Source organism: Corythoichthys intestinalis, chromosome 15 (assembly GCF_030265065.1).
Source record: "Corythoichthys intestinalis isolate RoL2023-P3 chromosome 15, ASM3026506v1, whole genome shotgun sequence".
NCBI classification, from domain to species: domain Eukaryota; kingdom Metazoa; phylum Chordata; class Actinopteri; order Syngnathiformes; family Syngnathidae; genus Corythoichthys; species Corythoichthys intestinalis.
In genome coordinates this window covers 13,545,559-13,569,602 of record NC_080409.1, presented here as the reverse complement: position 1 = coordinate 13,569,602, position 24,044 = coordinate 13,545,559, and the positions used below count along the sequence as shown (strand labels likewise).

Genomic DNA, 24,044 nt, shown 5'->3' with positions numbered 1-24,044 from the left:
CCTTCCCACCAATGACGTCCAATCCATTAGCAGTGGGAGGAGTGCACATCTAGCGCCATAAATGGAATACAAGGAGTTAAAAGCCCAAAACATCAGAACAGGACAGCTGCGCGTGCGGGATGACGTCAGCAGTAGGAGGAGCCTAAAAAAAAATCCCAATCTAAAAATAGAAAAGACAAAGTAGGACATCCTCCCTCTGGCGACCCATCCCCTACCTGCTTTCTTTCACTTGCACCCTCCTCATCCGCTCGTCTTCCTCACTTCATACATTATATATTGTGTATTATATCATAGTGAGTTGGACTAATAATACATCCGTGTCCTCGCATTGACAGTGTCAGCCTGAGGTCAAAGTGCGTGCTTGCGCACGCGTGTCGTCTCCGTCTCTGCGTGTGGCAAAGCAGAGCTCCCCACATAGAAAAATTTGCAACGCAGGCTCTCTTTGCATTTCATTCCTAACGGTTGCATCAAAAACTTTTTTTTAATGAAAAAAAAAAAAAGCCGCATTCATTTCCACTGGAAAAAAACATCAAGTTTCACATTTTCAAAGTGCTTGTCCTGCAGTTTTTGTCCCAGTTACATAATTCGCACACTGAAAGAAATTCATAAAATCATGGCGCCCTATACATTTTCAATGGGACTTTTAACATTTGCAGTCACTCCTATAGATTTTCAAATCCGACCTGCAAAAATTCTCCTTTAGTGGTCTTTATTTTTTAAAAAATCAAAATCCTCCCTCTTTTTTTGCCCAAAATGAACAGGTAGTGATTCCAACAAGTACAGGCAGTGACCCGGGAATGCCCCATGATCATTAGAACGCGACCCCAAACTAGAAGGAAGTGAACATGCCCTAAAATATATCAGTTGTCTTAAAATCAACAGGAAGTGACACAAAAATGTCCCAAAATCAGCCGAAAGTGACCCGAAAATGCTCCTAATCAACAGGAAGTGACTCAAAATCAATAGAAAGTGACTGGGAAATCCTCCGAAATCAACAGTAAAGAGTCCCATTAACAGGAGATGACCTGAACATGCCCTAAAATCCGTCGTCTCAAACAGGAAGTGACGGATATCAACAAGGAAGTGACACGAAAATGTCCCCAAATCAACAGGAAGTGACCTGGAATGCCCTAAATCAACAGGAAGAGACCCCTTACCAACAGAAGTAACTTGTAAATTCCCCAAAATCAACAGATTGTGACCAGATATACCGGTAGTCCCCGGGTTACGAACGAGTTCTGTTCCTACCAGTGTTGTTAATAACGGCGTTACAATATAACGGCGTTACTAACGGCGTTATTTTTTTCAGCAATGAGTAATCTAATTAATTACTTTTCTCATCTTGGCAACGCCATTACCGTTACTGAGGCGGGAAAGGCGTGCGTTACTATGCGTTACTAAGTTGGTTGAATAAAAAAAGTCAGAGAGAAATGGACTCACGGGGACGAGAGCAGAGCAGCAGTGGGGAAGACGCCGTTGCAACCGCGATGCTAGGTGGCTCCAATAATACCTGACGCCTACGCCCACATGACACGGTAGATATCATATTATAGAACTAGATGCAAAAACTGACACAGCTGCATTGCCAACATGTTTTAAGGACTACAGGCGTTAGTAAACAGCCGCCATCTTAAAGCAGTAGACCTCTCAGGAAGGCCCTGATGTAGAGATCCTTCCTAGTGAACCTAAGTTTTTTTTTTTTTTTTAAAATCTAAAATGCTTCTAAATCGGCAAAATCTTAACTTAAATCTATCTTTAAATGATGAAACAGTTTTAAAACTTACACATGTTTAAAGTAGACAGAAGGGAACTAATGCAATAACGGGAGCAATTTTAACAACTTTAACGGTTGATTCACAACTTTAAATGACTTCCACACATAGCAAAGGTTACTAGCTAGTTATCGCAATACCCTTGTGTCTAGTTAAGTGGAGGGTAAAGAATTGGGCTAGGGCCAATTGTCCCCCAAATCCTTTAAACTTCACATTGTGTGACCTGTTTTTTTGTTGTTGTTGTTGTTGTTTTTTTTGAGAAAAAAAACAAAATTATCACTAGTTACTTTGCCAAGTAACTAATTACTCTTACATTCAGGTAACTGAGTTACTAACACAATTACTTTTTGGGAGAAGTAATTTGTAACTGTAATTAATTACTATTTTAAAGTAAAATTAACAACACTGCATATACTGTATATAGATATAACTAGATGCAAAATGACAGACACGGCACTAGATGCGTTAGTAAACAGCCGCCATCTTAAAGCAGTAGACCTTTTATTACGGCTCTGTTGTAGAGAACCTTCCTAACGAACCTAAGTAACTTTTTATCTAAAATACTTCTAAATCGGCAAAATCTTGACTTGAATCTATCTTTAAATGATGAAATAGTTTTAAAACTTTCATTTGTCAAAAGTAGAGAGAAGGGAACTAATGCAATAATGGGAGCAATTTTAACAACTTTTAACAGTTGATTCAGGGTGAAGGGTAAATTAGGGTAAAGAATTGGGCTCGGGCCAATTGTACCAAAAACCTTCACAAAAAAACTTAGCATTAACACATAGTGTGGCCAATGTTTTTTTTTTTTTTTTTTTTTTTTTTTAAGGAAAAAAAAAAGTAATTATCACCAATTACTTTGCCAAGTAACTAATTACTCTTACATTCAGGTAATTGAGTTACTAACGCAATTACTTTTTGGGAGAAGTAATTTGTAACTATAATTAATTACTTTTTTTCAGTAAGATTAACAACACTGGTTCCTACGCTGGTGACGTAACCTGAATTTCCACGTAATTCATAATTAACCTTTAGGTACCACTAAATATCCCCTAAATCTCAAAATAACTATCCCAAAACATGTACTATACATCATATTAATAAAATAAAGTAAAAAAATAAGAATGCAACTAGCGACACAATGGCGGACAAGACAGTGTTACGCGACTAAAAAGAGTAAAAAATGATTGGAGACAAAATGGCGTAGACTCCGGCGTCGTAAAGTCGAAATCATGTAAGTCAGGTACGTTATAACCCTGGGACTACCTGTAAATAAGAAGGTTCTGAAAATGGCTCAAAATCAACAGGGAGTGACCCAATATAAATAGGAAGTGTCCCGGTAATCCTCCAAAATCAACAGGAAGTGACCCAGTAGCACAAGAAGTGGCACAGTTGTCTCGAAATCAACAGGGAGTAACCTGATGTCAACGAGAAAGTGTCACAAAAATGTCCCAAAATCAACAGAAAGGAACCTGGAGATGCACCTAAACAACAGGAAGTGACCCAAAACAGGCAGGAAGTGACAAAACAATCAATAGAAAAAACTGGGAAATGCACCAAACTCAATAGGAAGTCACCAAGTAGCACAGGAGGTGACATAAAAATGCTCTAGAATCAATCAATTGTCTCAAAATCATCAGGAAGTGACCTGATATCCACGAGGAAGTGTTACAAAAATGTCCCAAAATCAACAGAAAGTGACATGGAAATGCGCCTAATCAACAGGAAGTGACCAAAACTGGCAGGAAGTGACCTGAAAATGCTCTAAAATCAATCAGTTGTCTCAAAATCATCAGGAAGTGACCTGATGTCAACGAGGAAGTGTCACAAAAACGTCCCCCAATAAACAGAAAGTGACATGGAAATGCGCCTAATCAACAGGAAGGCAAGGCAAGGCAAATTTATTTATATAGCACAATTCAACACAAGGCAATTAATTCAAAGTGCTTTACATCACATGAAGATCATAAAAATCACATTTAAATCAATACAACGTAAAAACCAAGACAAAAGATCGCATTTAATCACAAATAGAATAAAAATAAATAAATAAAAATAAAACAAAAATATAACAAAAACTACTACTACTAATAATAATTGAAATCAGCAATGGAGATAAGCACAAGAGGAATAGAAAGCAGGTAGATTGAAATATATAGCCAGTTATGGATATGCAGTGCTAAACAAAAGCGTTTTTAGCCCTGATTTAAAAGAGCTAACAGTTTGAGCATACGTTCAGGTAACTTGTTCCAGAGGTGAGGGGCATAATAACTAAATGCTGCCTCACCCTGCTTGGTTCTTGTTCTTGGAATATGCAGAAGACCCGTTCCAGACGACCTTAGGGGTCTAGATGTCCCATAGGAATCTAACGAGTCAAGCATGTATTTTGGTCCAAGGCCATTAAGTGTTTTGTAGACGAGCAGTAGTATTTTATAGTCTATCCTTTGACTCACTGGAAGCCAGTGTAGCGATTTCAAAACCGGTGTAATGTGGTCCAGCTTCCTTGTATTTGTGAGGACTCTGGCTGCAGCATTCTGTACTAGCTGCAGCTTCCTGACTGATTTTTTATCAAGACCCGTAAATATACCGTTGCAATAGTCCAATCTGCTGAAAATGAATGCATGCATAAGTTTTTCCATGTCTTGTTGAGTCAGAAGCCCCTTAATTCTGGTTATATTTTTTAGGTGGTAATAAGCGGATTTAGTGACGGACTTTAGATGGCTATCAAATTTTAGGTCTGAGTCAATAATTACGCCAAGGTTTCTGACTTGATTTGTAGCTGTAAGTGACATTGTGCTAAGTTGCCTGCTTATCTTTGACCTTTCCTTTTTTGGCCCAAATATGATCACTTCTTTCTTCTCCACATTTAACTGGAGAAAATTCTGGCACATCCCTTCATTGATTTGATGAATGCATTTACTCAGGGAGACTAAGGGACTATAATCATGTGGGGACACAGAAATGTACAGTTGTGTGTCATCTGCATAGGTGTGATAGGAGATGTCATACTGTTCCATTATCTGAGCTAACAGAAGCATATATATGTTAAATAAGAGTGGTCCAAGAATTGACCCTTGAGGGACTCCACACGTGAATTTGGTTCGTTCTGACTGATAGTTTCTGATTGACACAAAGAAATCCCTATCATGTAAATAGGATATGAACCACTGAAGAATAGTGTCAGTAAGCCCTACCCACTGTTCCAATCTGCTGAGTAGTACGTTGTGATCAACCGTGTCGAATGCGGCGCTGAGATCCAATAGTAACAGAACAGATGATTTGCCTGCATCGGTATTCCGACGAATATCATTTAGGACTTTGATAAGCACGGTCTCGGTGCTGTGTTGTGGCCGAAATCCAGACTGAAATGAGTTAAAAAGATTGTTTTGCACCATAAAAGTCTGGATCTGTTCGAACAAAGGAAGTGACAAAATCAATAGAAAAACATGGAAAATGTGCCAAACTCAACGGGAAGTCACCTAGTAGCACAGGAGGTGACCTGAAAATGCCCTAAAGTCAATCAGTTGTCTTGAAATCAACAGAAAGTGACCTGGAAATGCACCCTAACCAACAGGAAGTGACCCAAAACCAACAGGAAGGGACCTGAAAATGCCCTAAGATCAATCAGTTGTCTCAAAATCATCAGGAAGTGACCCAAATATCAACGAGGAAGTGTCACAAAAATGTCCCAAAATCAATAGAAACTACTGAAAATTTCCCCAAAATAGTGACATGGAATGCTCCTAATCAAAAGAAGTGACTTGTAAATTCCCCCAAATCAACAGATTTTGACCTAATACAGTGGGGCAAATAAGTATTTAGTCAACCACTAATTGTGCAAGTTCTCCCACTTGAAAATATTAGAGAGGCCTGTAATTGTCAACATGGGTAAACCTCAAACATGAGAGACACAATGTTGCAACCCCCCCCAGAAAATCACATTGTTTGATTTTTAAATAATTTATTTGCAAATCATGGTGGAAAATAAGTAGTTGATCAATACCAAAAGTTCATCTCAATACTTTGTTATGTACCCTTTGTTGGCAATAACGGAGGCCAAACGTTTTCTGTAACTCTTCACAAACTTTTCACACACTGTTGCTGGTATTTTGACCCATTCCTCCATGCAGATCTCCTCTAGAGCAGTAATGTTTTGGGGCTGTCGTTGGGCAACACGGACTTTCAACTCCCTCCACAGATTTTCTATGGGGTTGAGATCTGAAAACTGGCTAGGCCATTCCAGGAACTTGAAATGCTTCTTACGAAGCCACTCCTTTGTTGCCCTGGCTGTGTGTTTGAGATTATTGTCATGCTGAAAGACCCAGCCACGTCTCATCTTCAATGTCCTTGCTGATGGAAGGAGATTTTCACTCAAAATCTCTCGATACATGGCCCCACTCATTCTTTCCTTTACACAGATCAGTCATCCTGGTCCCTTTGCAGAAAAACAGTCCCAAAGCATGAAGTTTCCACTCCCATGCTTCACAGTGGGTATGGTGTTCTTCGGATGCAATTCAAAACTCTTTCTCCTCCAAACACGAGAACCTGTGTTTCTACCAAAAAGTTCTATTTTGGTTACATCTGATCATAACACATTCTCCCAGTCCTCTTCTGGATCATCCAAATGCTCTCTAGCGAACCGCAGACGGGCCTGGACGTGTACTGGCTTCAGCAGGGGGACACGTCTGGCAGTGCAGGATTTGGATCCGTGGCAGTGCATTGTGTTACTGATAGTAGCCTTTGTTACTGTGGTCCCAGCTCTCTGTAGGCCATCCACTAGGTCCCCCCGTGTGGTTCCGGGATTTTTGCTCACCGTTCTTGTTTTCATTTTGACGCCACGGGGTGAGATCTTGCATGGAGCCCCAGATCGAGGGAGATTATCAGCGGTCTTGTATGTCTTCCATTTTGTAATAACTGCTCCCACAGTTGATTTCTTTATACCAAGCGTTTTACCTATTACAGATTCAGTCTTCCCAGCCTGGTGCAGGTCTACAATTTTGTCTCCGGTGTCCTTCAACAGCTCCCTGGTCTAGGCCATAGTGGAGTTTGGAGTGTGACTGACTGAGGTTGTGGACAGGTGTCTTTTATACCAATAATGAGTTATAACAGGTGCCATTAATACAGGTAACGAGTGGAGCCTGGTTAGACCTCGTTAGACCTCGTTATAAGAAGTTAGACCTCTTTGACAGCCAGAAATCTTGTTTGTAGGTGACCAAATACTTATTTTCCACCATGATTTGCAAATAAATTCTTTAAAAATCAAACAATGTGATTTTCAGTTTTTTTTTTCCCCACATCCTGTCTCTCATGGTTGAGGTTTACCCATGTTGACAATTACAGGCCTCTCTAATATTTTTAAGTGGGAGAACTTGAAGAACAATTGGAGAACAATTAGTGGTTGACTAAATACTTATTTGCCCCACTGTATAAGTAGGAAGTGTCCCCGAAATGCCCCAAAATCGACAGGAAGTGACCAAATAGCACAGGAAGTGACCCGTAAATGCCGCGAAATACACCTGATCTCACCTGATCATCAGGAAGCGACGCCGAAATGCCTCGCAAGTAGCAGGAAGTGACCCGTTACTAACAGAAAGTGTGACAGAAATGCGTGGCGTCTAGGCTTCTTGTCTGGAGCCATCACTTCCTGTCGCAGCACCACCAAACCTCCACTTTGCCGCCGAGGTCTGTCACACGGTTGCCATAACAATGTCACGGGCATGATTATTATTTTGTCCTCTAGTAAAATGAGCTTTGGGTTGCCATGGCGACAGGCAGAAAAGAGGTAAAAGAGCTGCGTTTTAAGTAATGGTGCTTTGTGGTCCGCAGCGCCACCTACGGTTGCCATCGTGCACTCGGGACAAGCCTGTAACGTAGAGGAGGAACGACACAGCGAGCGAGTCTATACCATCCGGGAAGGAGAAACTCTGGAACTCGTCTGCCTGGTGACCGGACACCCGCGACCGCAGGTCAGCTTTGCTTTCATTGACTGCCACTGACGTCTGATCCGTTTTGACCGGGAAGGGCAAGTGAACGTTGGTTTATCCGCCCCTACCGGCCAAAAGGGATCGAACGTCAAGCGCCATTGGTGCTGAAAGATGAGCATTCGCTGTTCTAAACATTGGCTTGGCCTCCCAGGTACGCTGGACTAAAACAGCAGGCGGAAATTCCGAGCGCCAAGGAGACTCCTGGGCACAAAACGACACCTTGAAGATTGAAAGCATCAACCGCCACCAGGGTGGGCGCTACTACTGCAAAGCCGACAACGGCATGGGGACCCCCGCCATACGCTCCATAAGAGTCGATGTATACTGTGAGTACATACACACATAAACTCTCTGAAAAACAAACTCGTGCCGATTACCAGTTTCAAGGTATACCGTGGTATGAAAATGTCATACCGTCCCTAAGGTATTAGCTATTTTTTATGTCCAGAAAATGCAGGGAGAAATCCCTCGCTTGCAGCTGCAAGGCTCAACCCTCCCCCCACCTGTTGTTGCTCACTGTCAGTGAGTCAGCTGTGCTACATGATGTCTGGAGGAGGTTAAACTCCTGAACTTTTCCCCCATCGAAGAAAACGAAATCGCTGGTATGGGAATACTTCAGCCACAGAAAAGTTACAGATGGCCGCGGCCTAGAGGAGGGCCAACCGACATCTTAAACATGTTTGCAGAGGGTGGCTGCCGAGAAGGCAATTCCCCCAATATGATTTCGCATTTTTACAAAATTAAAGGTTAGTTAACACTGTCAGGAACGATTCCCACCAACTACGAGAGTTAACTCCAGCGTGTTCAGTGTGTCTAGCGGTGGTAAAACGTGGTGGGTTTTTTTCTCTGGCAACTGTCTGTGTTGAGAAACAGAGCGTGTGTGTACAGTGGTATGAAAAAGTATCTGAACCTTTTGGAATTTCTCACATTTCTGCATAAAATCACCATCAAATGTGATCTGATCTTTGTCAAAATCACACAGATGTAAAAACAGTGTCTGCTTTAACTAAAACCACCCAAGGTTTTCGTATTTTAATGAGGGTAGCATGCAAACAATGACAGAAGGGGGAAAATAAATATGTGAACCCTCTGCCTAAGGAGACTTAAACAGCAATTGAAACCACATTTTACCAAACAAGTTAAGTCACGTGTGTGCCCAATCACTGATGAGTGGTTTAAAACTGCCCTGACCACTATAAAACGAACACCTGGTAAGAATTTTCTTGATGAGAAGCATTGTCTGATGTGCATCATGGCTCGGTCAAAAGAGCTGTCTGAAGACCTGCGATCAACGATTGTGTTGATTTGTATAAAGCTGGGAAAGGATATAAAACCATCTCTAAAAGTCTGGATGTTCATCAACTGACAGTCAGAGAAGTTGTCTACAAATGGAAAGAGTTTGGCACTGTTGCTCCGCCAAGAGTTCAGTGCAGAATACTCAGAGAGGTAAAAAAAGAACCCTAGCGTGTCTGCTAAAGACTTACAGAAATATCTTGCCCAGTCCAGTATCTCTGTCCTCACGTCAACTATATGTAAAACAATGGCCAAGAATGGTGTTCATGGCAGGACGCCACGGAGGAACCCACTGCTGTCTAAAAAACATTGTTGCTCGTTTAATGTTCACAAAAAGGCACTTGGACACTCCACAGAAGCTTTGGCAAAGTATTTTTTTGGACTGATTAAATCAAAGTTGAATTGTTAGGGAGTGACACACAATGCCATGTGTGGAGGAAAAAAGGAACAGCTCACCAACATCATCACCAACGTGAAGCATGGTGGAGGGAGCATCATGATGCCTGGACAATTCGCAATCATTAATGGAAAAATGAATTCAAAAGTTTATCGGGATGTATTGCAGGAAAACCTGAGGCTGTCTGTCAGACAGTTGAAGCTAAAAAGAGGATGGATGCTGCAACAAGACAATGATCCAAAACATAGAAGTAAATCAACTTCTTAATGGTTTCAGAAGAACAAAATACACGTTCAGGAGTGGCCAAGTCAAATTCCAGACCTGAACCCCATTGAGATACTGTGGCATGACCTAAAGACAGCGATTCATGCCAGACATCCCAGGAATCTGACTGAAATACAGCAGTTTTGTAGAGAAGAATGGGCCAAGATTAGTCCTGATCGATGTGCCAGACTGAGCCGCAGCTACAGGAAGCATCTGGTTGAAGTTATTGATGCCAAAGGGGAGCACAAAATATTAAATGTGATAATTCACTTACTTATTTTCCCCCTTCTGTCATTGTTTGCATACTATCTTCATTAAAATGTGAAAACCTATAAATGTTTGGGTGGTTTTTAGTTATAGCAGACACTGTTTTTTCATCTGTGTGGTTTTGACAAAGATCAGATCACATTTGATGGTGATTTTACGCAGAAATGTGAGAAATTCCAAAAGGTTCAGATACTTTTTCATACCACTGTATAATGTAAACATTATACGTGTCAGATTTTTACACTCTCACAAAACTTTCTCACGAAGACGAATGCACTCATAAATACTCTCACAACTCTCACAAAAGCAAATACACCCCCGACGAACACACACACCCTCACACCATCACCCCCTCACACACTTGTATAAAAAAAGCTCACACAAATAGTCACTCTCAGACACACTATAGTGTATACTGTAATATGGACACTCATAAAAACACACTCGCACAAATACACCCCTGCATACTCTCTTACACACATACTGTTGTGGTCAAAAGTTTACATACACTTGTGAAGAACCTAATGTCATGGCTCTCTTGAGTTTCCAGTTATTTCTACAACTCTGATTTTTCTCTGATAGAGTGATTGGAACAGATACTTCTTTGTCACAAAAAAATTCATGAAGTTTGGTTCTTTTATGACTTTATTATGGGTGAACAGAAAAAAGTGATTCAATCTGCTGGGTCAAAAATATACATACAGCAGCGCTAATTTTTTATTTATTGTCATTTATTGTCATTGTCATCATCATCATAATCATTGACAGTTTCAGAGTGTGGAATTTGCCCGAAAGAAAGACGATGATAGACAAGGAAAGACGGGAAAAAGCAAATGCTTATCGATACCCGTCCCCCAACCGCCCGGGACGCACAGTCAAGCATGTTTGTGTTACAGTCCAGTTATTATCAGGTTTTTTTTGTTGTTTTTTTCCACATATCATTCAAAAGTCATTGATTGCCATGGAATTTCACATATTGTCAATTTGAGTGGATTCATTGTATCCGTTGATGTCCAAGTTGATGTAGGGAGTTTAGCTTATTTCTATATTTCTTAAACTTCTCCTAAGCAGGCCCTGTCCTTTGGCATAAAATACTTATACAAAGCTGTTTTCTTTTTGCAAGCGTTGATAAGCGTCTTGGTCATCCAAGGTTTGTTTTGCATTCTTTGTCTCGTGGGAGTCAACTTGACCAGGCAGTGCTTATCATAGCTGAAGTGTATTCATAAAGCACCCATAAGCTGCATTCACATTGTTTGCATTGTAAACATCATTCCAGTCTTGAATTTAGAGATCTTTTTTCATGTTTTCAATGTTTTGATCAGTTCTGATTCTTTTGTACACTGTCTTTGTCGGATTTACGCAGTGGTTGCGTGGAGTGTAGTTTGTGAAGATAGGCAGATGGTCGGTGATATCACAATATTTGGTAACATGTCCCTTGGCCATTTTCACTTCAATTAGGCGTTTTAGGTAGCCACCCACAAGCTTCTGGCAAGCTTCTGGTTGAATCTTTGACCACTCCTCTTGACAGAATTGGTGCAGTTCAGTTAAATTTGATGGCTTTCTGACATGGACTTGTTTCTTCAGCATTGTCCACAAGTTCTCAATGGGGTTTAAGTCAGGACTTTGGGAAGGCCATTCGAAAACCTTAATTCTAGCCTGATTTAGCCATTCCATTACCACTTTTGATGTGTGTTTGGGGTCATTGTCCTGTTGGAACACCGAACTGCGCCCAAGACCCAATCTTTGGGCTGATGACGTTAGGTTATCTTGAAGAATTTGAAGGTAATCCTCCTTCTTCATTATCCCATTTACTCTCTGTAAAGCACCAGTTCCATTGGCAGCAAAACAGCCCCACAGCATAATACTACCATCACTGTGCTTGACGGTAGGCATGGTGTACTTGGGGTTAAAGGCCTCACCTTTTCTCCTCCGAACATATTGCTGGGCATTGTGGCCAATCAGCTCGATTTTTGTTTCGTCTGACCACAGAACTTTCCTCCAGAAGGTCTTATCTTTGTCCATGTGATCAGCAGCAAACTTCAGTAGAGCCTTAAGGTGCTGCTTTTGGGGCAAGGGCTTCCTTCTTGCACGGCAGCCTCTCAGTCCATGGAGATGCAAAACACGCTTGACTGTGGACACTGACACCTGTGTTCCAGCAGCTTCTAATTCTTGGCAGATCCGCTTTTTGGTGATTCGCGGTTGAATCTTCACCCTCCTGACCAATTTTCTCTCAGCAGCAGGTGATAGCTTGCGTTTTCTTCCTGATCGTGGCAGTGAAAAAACAGTGCCATGCACTTTATACTTACAAACAATTGTTTGCACTGTTGCTCTTGGGACCTGCAGCTGCTTTGAAATGGCTCCAAGTGACTTTCCAGACTTGTTCAAGTCAATGATTCGCTTTTTCAGATCCATGTATGTATATTTTTGACCCAGCAGATTTGATCACTTTTTCCTGTTAACCCATAATAAAGTCATAAAAGAACCAAACTTCATGAATGTTTTTTGTGACAAAGAAGTATCTGTTCCAATCACTCTATCGGAGAAAAATCAGAGTTTTAGAAATAACTGTAAACTCAAGAGAGCCATGACATTATGTTCTTCACAAGTGTATGTAAACTTTTGACCACAACTGTACCCCCACACACACCCTTCACTCACAAAAACACCTTCTCACAAATAGATCACTCAGTCACTCACACTCACAAAAACGATCACACAAATAAACTCTCATAAACGCTATCAGACTGGCACTCACTCATAAAACACACTCTTACAAAGATGAATACACACTCATAGTCTTACTCTCTCACATAAACCATACTCTCACAAAGACAAATACCGTAATTTTCGCACTACAAGGCGCACCTGACTTTCAGGCCCCACCTACCAAATTTGACACGAACATGACATTTGTTTATGATCCACACTGGACTAAAAGCTGCAGCTGTTCTCACTGTATTATGGGATATTTACACCAAAAGATATTAACAGGGAACACTTTATTTGACAGCGGCATCATACGACTGTCATAAGACCAAATGAACCTCCATGAAGCATTGAACCAATTGACTGCAAAGCTTCATTGCTTCAAGAAACTTCATTTGGCCATCACTGCTCCCTTGGGGGAGACAGTCAGCCTCTTCTGCCACCTGCTGTCAACACTGTTGTTCTCCAACATGCCTCCTAGCATGCATTGCAGCGCTTCAGATGTAAACAACAATCAAAATTCATGTTCTGTGCTAATTATTTCTTCAGTTACTGTTCCAGTTGTTTCATTAATTGCTAGTTATGGTATTTGGTAACACTTTATTTGGCAGTGGCACCATAAAACTGTCATTACATAATCATAATTATTGACATGGCACTGTCATGAGCATTTATGAATGCCTAACACACATGTCATTTAGTATTATCTGACAAATTATCTCACTTTTGAATGGACGTAAAAGTTTCGAGCTGGACACAAATTGAGTTAGTGACATAATTTGCCAGATGACACTTAACTCATTCACTCCCAGCCATTTTCACCGGTGCAACCCCCTTCGCTCACGACCGTTTTACTGGCTTTTGACTGATTTTGCAAGGCCCACAAAAAATTCTGTTCTATTCCTATATAAACATGGAAACCACCAAAAGAAAGATTACTCTCTTCAGCAGGAAAAAAAAGTTAGTTCATATCTTTTTCCATTCTTTAGAAATCAGCATTAGAAAATAGCTTAGTTTGAGCAATTTTCCAATTTCTGATGAAAAAAGAGAAAAATTTAACTTTGTGAAAATGCATACTTTTCAAACATAACTTTGACTGTAACACAGCTATTTTTTGCTTTAGTTACATCCCGAACATCTGAATAATGTTTTCCTTTTACAAAATAACATTAACAACAAGACAAATAGAGCTTTTGATAGCAAAGTGACAATTTATTTACACATAACTAACCAAGAGATGACTCTGTTGTAGCTTCGACAGCCGGGGTAAACTTTTCCCTCATGACCGCCTGTCTCATAAAGATGGATTTTTTGAGTCTTTCTTTTGTGGTGATCACTGCCTCGTGGCAGAATTCGCCTGGGGAACTTGTTTTCCTGGAGGGAACTGGTTTGGCCGTGCACGTTTCCGTGAGGGACACTGGAGCGTGCGGAGGACGCGAGCGGCCGAGCACAGCGGCGCAGGCTCTGCTCGGCGAGCAGCACGGACTTAACAGTATCGTCCGCTGCATTGGTGGTCCCAGTCGTTCTGCTCGATCGTCCAGCGCCTGGCATCACGGGCATCCTCCCGGCTGTTCTGCTCGGTCATCCGCCGCCTGGCATCCTGGACGTCCATTCGGTCATCTTCCGCCGGCGCCCTGGCCGAGCGGCCCGGCCGTTCGTTCCGTTAAATCGGGAAGGGGGTCTTACCAAATGCGCTACTGCCCTCCAGTGGCCAGTTTTATTCCTTTAAAATGGATTTTCAGCATTGTGCTTTGGAGCTAGGTTGAATCAGAACCTAGAGATGTCTCTTGTGAACAAAAACGTAAAAAACATATAAATACGTCTTTGGGAAACTGAAACAATTAAAAATAGAACGAAAGCATTCAATAAAGCCCATGATAGTGTCACGTCATAATTATGACGGTCTTATGACGCTGTCAAATAAATTGTTACCTACTACCCCAAATAAATCAATAAAAAAGCCGCACTGGACTATAAACCGCAGGATTCAAAATGGAGAAAAGTAGCTGCTTATAAGCCACGTTTCCATGCTGACTTTTATTCATACCGATTCAAATCATTCCGAATGGAAATTTCAGATCAGCTGTTTACATGTCACTTCATCTATTCCGATCCAGCGTTTACATGTGACTGCCTTTATTCTGAAAGGACGTTTGACAACTGCCGTCTGACATGCGCAGATTAATCAAAACAAAGCGTCACGTTGCAAAACATGGAGATCGATCGTCGGAGTGCTGCTGTTTTAACTTTAACCCACTTGTTGTGTTTGTGGGGTCGTATCCGCTTCTGCTGTTTTGCTCTTTTGCCTTGTAGTAGCCGGTTTTCCACCGGTTTCTAATCTGGTCAACGCTCCGGTCTATTCCGGCTTCGTGTAACCTCCCGTGAACTTTTTTAAATAGTTCACTGTTCCTCGAGGGGGTTGTCTTATATTCGCAATCTAGACATTATACCCATTCACGACGCTAGATGGCGCCATATAACATTGAAGCAATGTTCTGTCATGACAGATCTCAGCTACTCTCAAGTCTAACCAGTTTGCATTATTTTATTGCAATGTTTTTCCTCATTCAGATTTGTTTCAAGACTACAGTTACAGTAAGACTTCACTTCGATGGTTAATGCAGTTATTGCAATTTTGTTGTTTTATCACAATAGATTGGCTTATTTACATTTCAAAAACCAGAAGCCATTCTTTTACGAATGTGATTGCACTTTAGTTTACATATTTAAATGTTCAGATATTAAGATTTGAATGAGGCAAAATAACATGATTTTTCCCTCAGATACATTGTTATAATCATTTGTTTCGGATGTACTGCAATTATTTTGTGTATAAAAATTAATTTGGTGTTCAAAAAGTCTTTTTTCAAACTTGAGTCTTGAAAAAGAGGGGGTCGTCTTATAATCAGGGCCGTCTTATATTCGGGCCAGTACAGTACTCGAGTTAATCGATTATTCGTTGCAGCACTACTTGTGTTAAATAGATCATCGATTCATTGTGGATTAGCGTGTCACGACCTGTGTTTGTGTGGGCAGTTCTGGACGATCCGCTGATCACGGTGCACCAAAGCGTGGGCGACGCCAAGGAGCTCTTTTACTTCGAGCGGACGGTGTTTCTACGCTGCGTGTCTACGTCCAACCCGCCCGTCCACTACACCTGGAGGAGAGGTCGCCAGGTCCTCTCTCAAGGAGCGGACGCCGGAGTGGACATCTATGAGCCGTTCTTCACGCAGGTGCCGTCTCCCTGTCCCTACTTTTCTCTTCCAAGATGGCTATTAGCTTTTGCTTGCCAAACTGCCTTTCAGGGCGAGACGAAGATCCTCAAGTTGAAGAACCTTCGTCCTCAGGATTACGCCAACTACACGTGCGTCGCCTCCGTCAGGAACGTCTGCGACATACCGGACAAGATTGCGCACTTCAGCCTCAACAACAAAACAGGTACGTACGGCGGCTTCGCGTAGCGTTCGTTCATTAGCCTGTCCTTCTCTAAAATGGATTGGGTACCTATCGCTATCAAAAATGAGCATTCAAAGCCAGTGGCAGTTCATTTTAGGTCACTTCCTTGTTCATTTTACGGTACTCAAGGGTCACTACTTGCACATTTTGAGGCATTCCTGGGTCACTACCAACACATTTTATATAATTTCTTGGTGATTTTAGGGCATTTTCAGGTCACTATCTATACATTTTGGATCATTTCCTGGAGATTGGGCATTCCCAATTTACTTCCTGTTCGTTTGTCACTCCCTGTTGGTTTTGGTGCACTTCCTATACATTTTGGATCATTTGCTGGAGATTTTAGGGCATTTCCAAGTCACTTCCTGTTAAATTTGGGGCATTTTAGGTTCATTCCTATTGATTTGGTCACTTCCTGCTGGTTTTGGGGCACTTTCTGTACATTTTTGGGCATGTTGGGGTCACTTCCTATACAGTTTTGATCATTTGTTGGTTATTTTAGGGCATTTCCAGGTCACTTCCTGTTGTTATAGGGTCACCTGGTGTTGATTTAGGATCACTTCCTGTTGGTTTTGGTGCACTTCCTGTACATTTTGGATTCTTTCCTGGTGATTTTAGGGCATTTTCAGGTCACGACCTGTTAGGGGTGCATGAGCAGGAGGGGATCCCAGTGCAGACAAACAGGTTATGGCGAGTAATATTTTATTTGCGAGCACCAGAAAGAGCGTGGCGGGTAGAAGTTGCTTTGCTTGGGATAGCTGAGCCGGCGTGAGACGTGAAAGCTCGTGAGGAGGCGGGCGTGGAAACTTGGAAGGAGGCAGGCGTAGAATCCGACAGGGAGCGCGCAGAAGACAGGACCTGGGGCGAGAGCAAAACAGTCGTGAGCCGGGAATCACTGAGATCATTTAAGAATGCGAGAAGCAACTGACGGCGAAACCAGACGAGTTGATCGGGCGACTTGGTGGTGCGTCTGCTGGGCTTTTAAAGCTGGCTGATGTTAACTGCTTTCAGCTGTGGCCACTCCACCCGTCTGATGTCCAACCTGTAATCAGCTTAACTCCCCTCACCTGAGGCAGAGCTCAGGAAGGAGGGTCGGAGGCCCTAACAACTACCTATACATTTTGGATCAACTCCTAGTGATTTTAGGGCATTTTCAGGTCACTTTCAGTTCATTGATCACTCCCTGTTGATTTAGGGCAGTGCTTCTCAATTATTTTCTGTCACGCCCCCCCAAGGAAGACGTAAATGTTTCGCGCCCCCCCAAACTCTCTGCCGCCACTGTAAATAGTATCATTTGTCTATAAAATTACTATTATAAATACGCATCTGCCTAATATTGTGTCCGTTTTTTCTAATAAAGAAAAAAAGTAACATAGATCAACTTATAATAAAGTATAACTTTATTAACATTGTTTTGTTTGTAACAGAGAAGACTTGACGTGCATCGATTTGCCTGAATTAAAACCAAAAAAAAAATTCACATCCAAACTAAAAAATACACTCAAGGTACATTTTTGACCATTTGATACAGAAAAATAAAATGTAATAAATTCAGTAAATAATACCAAATTAAAATTGATTAGAAACATTCACTCATGAGGACAATGTGCCAAAAAATTTGACCGAAAAAACATCTGAATAAAAGGGGGGAAAAAAGTGTCCTTGGACAGGACAGTTTTTATTTTTGCTGCTCACAGTATTTACCTCCTTTGCAATGGTGTGGAGTTATTTTGCAATTAGCACGCTAACAATGCTCACTGGCTTACTGATATAACACTGACAAAGCAGGACGATTGTTGGCAATATTCGGCACGTTTTCACTGAAAAAATCAAGCGGCTTAACAATGAGATTGGGGTCTAATGTCTTTAAGTGGCGTCTTAATTGATTTGGCTTCTTGCTGTCTGCTATAATTATTTTTAGACACAGTAAACAGTGGTCTTTCATCATCACCCACTGTATTAAAAGTCAAAGCTAAAAGGCAAACGGCACGAAAAAAGCGCATTCACGGCGGCCGAGGTAGTGAGGGCAGTCGTCGTGACGATCCCAAGCCGAAAATGGCACTTCTCGGGCGGCGACGTGAGAACCGGACAAGACAGTGGGTCGCTGCGTGAGTGAGTCCGGTCGGAAAACGGCGGTGGCACACTGCTCTTCATATCTGTTGTCTGTGTGTGCTGAGTGCTCTTCCTTAGTTCAAAAATACTGCGCGCACTCTGAAAATGCGAGCGCCACTGCCACCTACTGAGTGGATGTGCAAGTACACTTTATTCCAGTACGGCAAAAAAAAACATGTTCCCCGAGGTCACATGCGCCCCCCCTGGCATTGCTCTGCGCCCCCCCAGGGGGGCGCGCCCCACTATTTGAGAAGTACTGATTTAGGGTCACTTCCTGTTAGTTTCGGAGTACTTCCGGTACATTTTGGGGCATGTTGGAGTCACTACCTATAGATTTTGGATCATTTCCTGTTAATTTTAGGGCATTTTCAGGTCACTACCTAAACATTTTTGGACCCTTTCCTGGTGATTTTAGGGCATTTTCAGGTCACTTCCTGTTCATTGATCACTTCCTGTTGATTTAGGGTCACTTCCTGTTAGTTTTGGAGTACTTCCGGTTAGAGCAGGGCGGTAAACCGAAAATTTACCGTTACCGAAATTCTTCATGATGACCGACGTAATTTTGACCATGTCGGTAAATTCGGTAATTTAATAAAAGAAGAAAAAATAGTCTTTTCATCCCGCTTTGACTCTGTGTTGTTCGGCTATGTTCATTCCCCTTTAAGAAAGCAGACAGTGTGCTTACGTTTGGAGTCACATGGTTTTCCGGAAGCCAATCAAACAGAAGCCCGGTATGCTAACGCTAGCGGCTAACGCTACAAGTAAATGGGATGAAGTCGGGCTTAAGTTAGCTTCGCCAAACTTTCACCCGACATTATGTAAACTCTTGACGGGTTCCAGATAGGGATGGAAAAACCGAGGCTTTCTGAAACAATGAACCACTTTTAAGACAATTGCCCTAAATTGAATCACTGTTTGACACACTGCAAGAGCCCCATCTACTGGATAAACAGTGCACGTGAAGCGGGATGCTTGTTAAAGAGTCTTTATTGCTCAATTGCTGTGTCCAGCGATGTAACTCTCGCGAACTCTCGTACACTCTCTTTTTGAACCGGAACGCGCGCGGCTCTTTATAATGTCTAGTCATGTGACTGTGACGCAGCCGGTAACGCGCTTGGCCAATCAGACACACAATTAAGGTGGGTGAATTATGTCAACAAAGGGTCACCACACAGGTCCCCCCAGAATTCACCCACACATGACGCCAGGCGCAACCTGCAACAAAAGTACGGAACGGAAGGGTTGCGTGGCCGGGGCGTCTGTGGAAGGCGACCGAATGGACGGTCAGGCGGCCGTCCAGGATGCCAGATGCGGAACGCCCAAGCAGAACAGTCTGGAGGACGCCCAGGATGCCAGGCGGCGGGCGACGGAACGTGACGATCAGGCGGCCGTCCAGGACGCCAGATGCGCGACGTCCGAGCAGAACGGTCAGGAGGACGCCCATGACGAGGAGCGCGCCGTGCAGCACCGTGCAGGCGAGGCTGGAGAAGCGGGCGCCGAGAGAGGCGGCACGCGTTGCTCAGCAGCGGTCGAGGAAGAGGTCGAGACCTGCGACGAGCAGCACCACCCGGTCGAGGCTGCAGACGAGGGCGACGGGCGCGGCGGTCGGAATCGACCGGTCGAGGCCGGAGACGAGGGCGACCGGCGTGGCGGTCGGAATCGATCGGTCGTGGCCGGAGACGAGGGCGACCGGCGTGGCGGTCGGAGTCGCCCGGCCGTGGACAAGGGCGACAGGCGAGACGAACCAAGTCGACCGGTCGTAGCAGGGGCAGTGGAAACGCCGAAACCAGAGACGAAGCGACGCCATCGCTGTCCACAAGCGGAGGACGAGGAGAGACGTCGGCGTTCGCAGGCGCTGGCCGAGGTGCAACCACGGAGACTTCCGGAGGCGCTGGCACAGCAGCGAGGTCAGCGGCAGAGGCCAGCGGCGCTGGCAGAGGACTGACCTCGGAGACTCCCGGAGGCGCAGGAGCGAGGACAGTGGCGGTGGCGTCCAGCGGCGCCGGAAGAGTGGCGACCTCGGAGACTTCCAGAGGCGCAGGTGCTGGAGCGACGTCAGCAGCGGCCAGAGACGCAGGCACAGGAATGACGTCGTGAGGAAGGCCAAGAGCAGGCGCAGTGTCGACGAGAAGACCAGGGCCGGACGAGACGCCGTCGAATAGACCAGGGCCGGACGGGACGCCGTCGAGAAAACCAGAGGCGGACGGGGCCTCGTCGAGTAGGCCCGAGGCGGACGGGGCCTCTTCGAGTAGGCCCGAGGCGGACGGGGCCTCGTCGAGTAGGCCCGAGGCTGACGGGGCGTCGTCGAGTAGGCCGCAAGCGGGCGCACCGTCGTCGAGTAGGCCGCATGCGGGCGCAATGGCGCCGCTGCCGGGAAAGCCAGGGACGGGCGCAGCGGCATCGACGGAGAGCGGCGACGGAGCCGAGGCGAGCGTGAGCGGGGCCGGAGGCGAGACAGCAACGTTGGCGTCGGCAAGTGCCAGAGCGGAAGCGCGCGGCGGTGGCGTGGGTACCGGGACAGAAGTACGGCTGCGAGGAACCGGGGCGGAAGTGCCGCCATCTTTGGCGGGAACCTCGGGCAGCAGGGCTCTCGAGGCGGGCACCCTGGGCGCCTCTGAAGTCGATTTGTACGACGGTTCAAAAAGTCTGAGGAGGTGCGCCTTGAGCCCCGTGTACTTGCCCACCTTCGGCGGATAGACCACGAAGCGCTGTGCTCTGACCGCCGTTGAGTACCCGAGCGCGGCCACCACGTGGTAGAAGCGCATGGTGTCGTCGGAAACACCACGGAGGACGAACTGCTCCTCCGCGTTAGCGAACCACGCGGCCGCAGAAGACTCGGAAAACATCGCTAGCTCGAGAAAGCTAGAATCCGCCATTGCTCAAAAGTGTTCGAAAATGCCTCTGAGACTTCAGCGAGGCACGTCGGGGTCACCAGTGAAGCGGGATGCTTGTTAAAGAGTCTTTATTGCTCAATTGCTGTGTCCAGCGATGTAACTCTCGCGAACTCTCGTACACTCTGTTTTTGAACCGGAACGCGCGCGGGTCTTTATAATGTCTAGTCATGTGACTGTGACGCAGCCGGTAACGCGCTTGGCCAATCAGACACACAATTAAGGTGGGTGAATTATGTCAACAAAGGGTCACCACACACGTTTCTTTTTAAAAGTAAAGTTGACAAATTGCCTCAGCATTACATATCTTTAATAGAATTAAGTGGATGTCGTCTATTTCAACCAGGAGATCATGTCGTCATTAAGTGTGATTTACACAATTAAAGTTGACCTCTTTAAGCCTGTGCCATTGCTTTTGTCTGTGAAGATGTGTTCAAAGCAGTATTTGTAATACACGACAGTGCTAGTCTTGTAAGTGGCTCGTCCTAGATGACGGGGAGTAACTATGTATTGTTTATTTTTTGTAAAAATTACAGTACAGTAAGCACAGTGCTTGGGAACAGGAATATTATTTATTGCATACTGTAAGGATTTCCAAAATCATAAGATGTAAATAATTGAGCCGAATAAAAGAAAGGAAAGGTTTGTGAAACATTTATTTTTTAATTAAGTATAATTTCTGGGGGCAGGTGGATGTGTCGTATTTGTATCTATTCTAAATATCTAAACGTATGCCACTATGTAGTGTATAACAATGCGGAATGAATTTAATGAAATTCAAGTGATGATATTTTTCAAGTCATACAAGCTGTTATAAATGTTCACACAAGAATTCTTATTGTTTACAAGATTTTTTTTAATACTTAATGTTTAGACTGCATGTGCAATTGTTAAATTGAAAGCTGGTAAATAAATTTAACGAGAAACTGTTAATTTGTATTCCATGCATTGATTCAAATTTTCAAATTATATAACAGTTTGCTTGGGCGAATTTATCGTCATTTATCGTTATCGAGGTAAATCTGCTCAATTTATCGTGATACGTACTTAAGGCCATATCGCCCAGCCCTACTTCCGGTACATTTTGAGGCACGTTGGGGTCACTACCTATACATTTTGGATCATTTCCTGTTAATTTTAGGGCATTTTCAGGTCACTACCTAAACATTTTTGGACCCTTTCCTGGTGATTTAAGGGCGTTTTCAGGTCACTTCCTGTTCATTGGTCACTTCTTGTTGATTTAGGGTCACTTCCTGTTGGTTTTTGGGCACTTCCTGAATATTTTGGGGCATGTTGGGGTCAATTCCTATACATTTGTGATCATTTGTTGGTGATTTTAGGGCATTTCCAGTTCACTTCCTATACATTTTGGACCATTTTCTAGTGTTTTTAGGGTATTTTCGGGTCACCTCCTGTTCATTTGTCACTTCCTGTTGATTTAGTCCACTTCCTGTTGGTTTTAGGGCACTTCCTGTACATTTTGGGGCATTCTGGGGCCACTACCTATACATTTTGGATAATTTCCTGGTGATTTTAGTGTTTTTCAGGTCTCTACTTATACATTTTGGATCATTTCCTGGTGATTTTAGAGCATTTTCAGGTCACTTTCTGTTCATTGGTCACTTCCTGTTGATTTAGGGTGAACTTGTGGCTCTCGAGTCGGCAGGCTCTGCCTCTCTATCTCACTCCAACGTCACGTGACCAAAACAACAGTAACTTTGAGTGCACTTCAGGGTGCCTCGGAAAACATATCAGAATATTGCACATAGTTACGGACATTACAGTATAATAATATGCATAAATTCATTCACAGAACAAATCCCAAGAATTGCATGTTGTTTATAAAAATTTAACGTCATTTGAAAGAGTTGGAGATTTGTTGATACACTGAAAAGCTGGACCAACAAATCACTCCCCTGACATTAGAAAAAAAAAAAACTTGAAATTTGCGGCATTTGGGGAGCAAGCAGCCAGGATAAAACGGTATTTCAACATGCCAAAAAGACAGTTGCATTTACTGTCTTTTTTCAAAAAGAAGGAAGATGGTTCAAAACGAGTCAGAAAAGCACAAAGAAAAGAAAAGGAAAAAAAAAGTACCACAGCATGGCAAGTGAGTATTAGCGTTTTGTTTTCAGCACCATTTTCTGCGCATGTTCTGGGACCTGTGTCCGTCTTGTCATTCCTACGCTGTTATATGAACTTTGCGTTCCGGCTCCTTATGATTTACAAATAAAGCACTGGACAATTGTTTATTTTTTGCATTCCTGGATAGTTCAGAGATTATTGTGTATGTTAATATTATTTAAATTATGTTCAAATATTGCTATTTAAATTTGCTAAACAAAACAAAACAAAACGAAATCCAGCCATGAAGTCCAGGGTCACCTCCTGTACATTTTTGATAATTACTTAATGATAATAGGGCATTTCCAAGTTGTTTACTGTTTATTAGTCACTTCCTGTTGACTTTGGGGCATTTTGGGTCCCTTCCTGTTTATTTAGGGTCACTTCCTGTTGGTTTTGGGACACTTCCTGAAAATTTTGGGGCATTCTGGGGTCACTTCTTATACATTTTGGAATTATTTGCTGGTGTTTTTAGGGCATTTCCAGGTTACTTCCTGTTGATTGGTCACTTCCATTTGACTTTAGGGCATTCTGGGTCCCTTTCTGTTTATTTAAGGCAATGGTGCCCAAGTCTATGCATGTGCTAATTACCGGTTTCAAGGTTTACCGTGGTATCAAAACATCAAGGTTTCAAAATTTCCCGCCATACCGTCCCTAAGGTATTACCGTTATTTTTTATGTCCCAAAAAAATGCATGGACAAATTCCTCCCTTGCAGCTGCCAGGCTCAACCCTCCCTACAAACTACGCATGCGTAAAAAGGAGAAACCTCATGTATT

At 43.3% G+C, this 24,044-nt stretch overlaps 1 protein-coding gene across 4 annotated transcripts in view; it reads left to right on the top strand.

Annotated features, from left to right (window-relative positions):
- The window catches only part of mdga2a (MAM domain containing glycosylphosphatidylinositol anchor 2a), a 111,605-nt gene that overhangs the window by 26,352 nt on the left and 61,209 nt on the right, over window positions 1–24,044 (top strand). For 2 of the 4 annotated variants that reach the window (XM_057859885.1, XM_057859884.1), the window contains exons 2-5: window positions 7,599–7,738; window positions 7,908–8,082; window positions 15,720–15,916; window positions 15,989–16,121. In XM_057859885.1, the coding sequence (XP_057715868.1) occupies window positions 7,599–7,738; window positions 7,908–8,082; window positions 15,720–15,916; window positions 15,989–16,121 (645 nt within the window). Of the gene's footprint in view, window positions 1–7,598; window positions 7,739–7,907; window positions 8,083–15,719; window positions 16,122–24,044 lie in introns of all 4 variants that reach the window. The other 2 variants (XM_057859882.1, XM_057859883.1) reach the window with 1 other exon arrangement.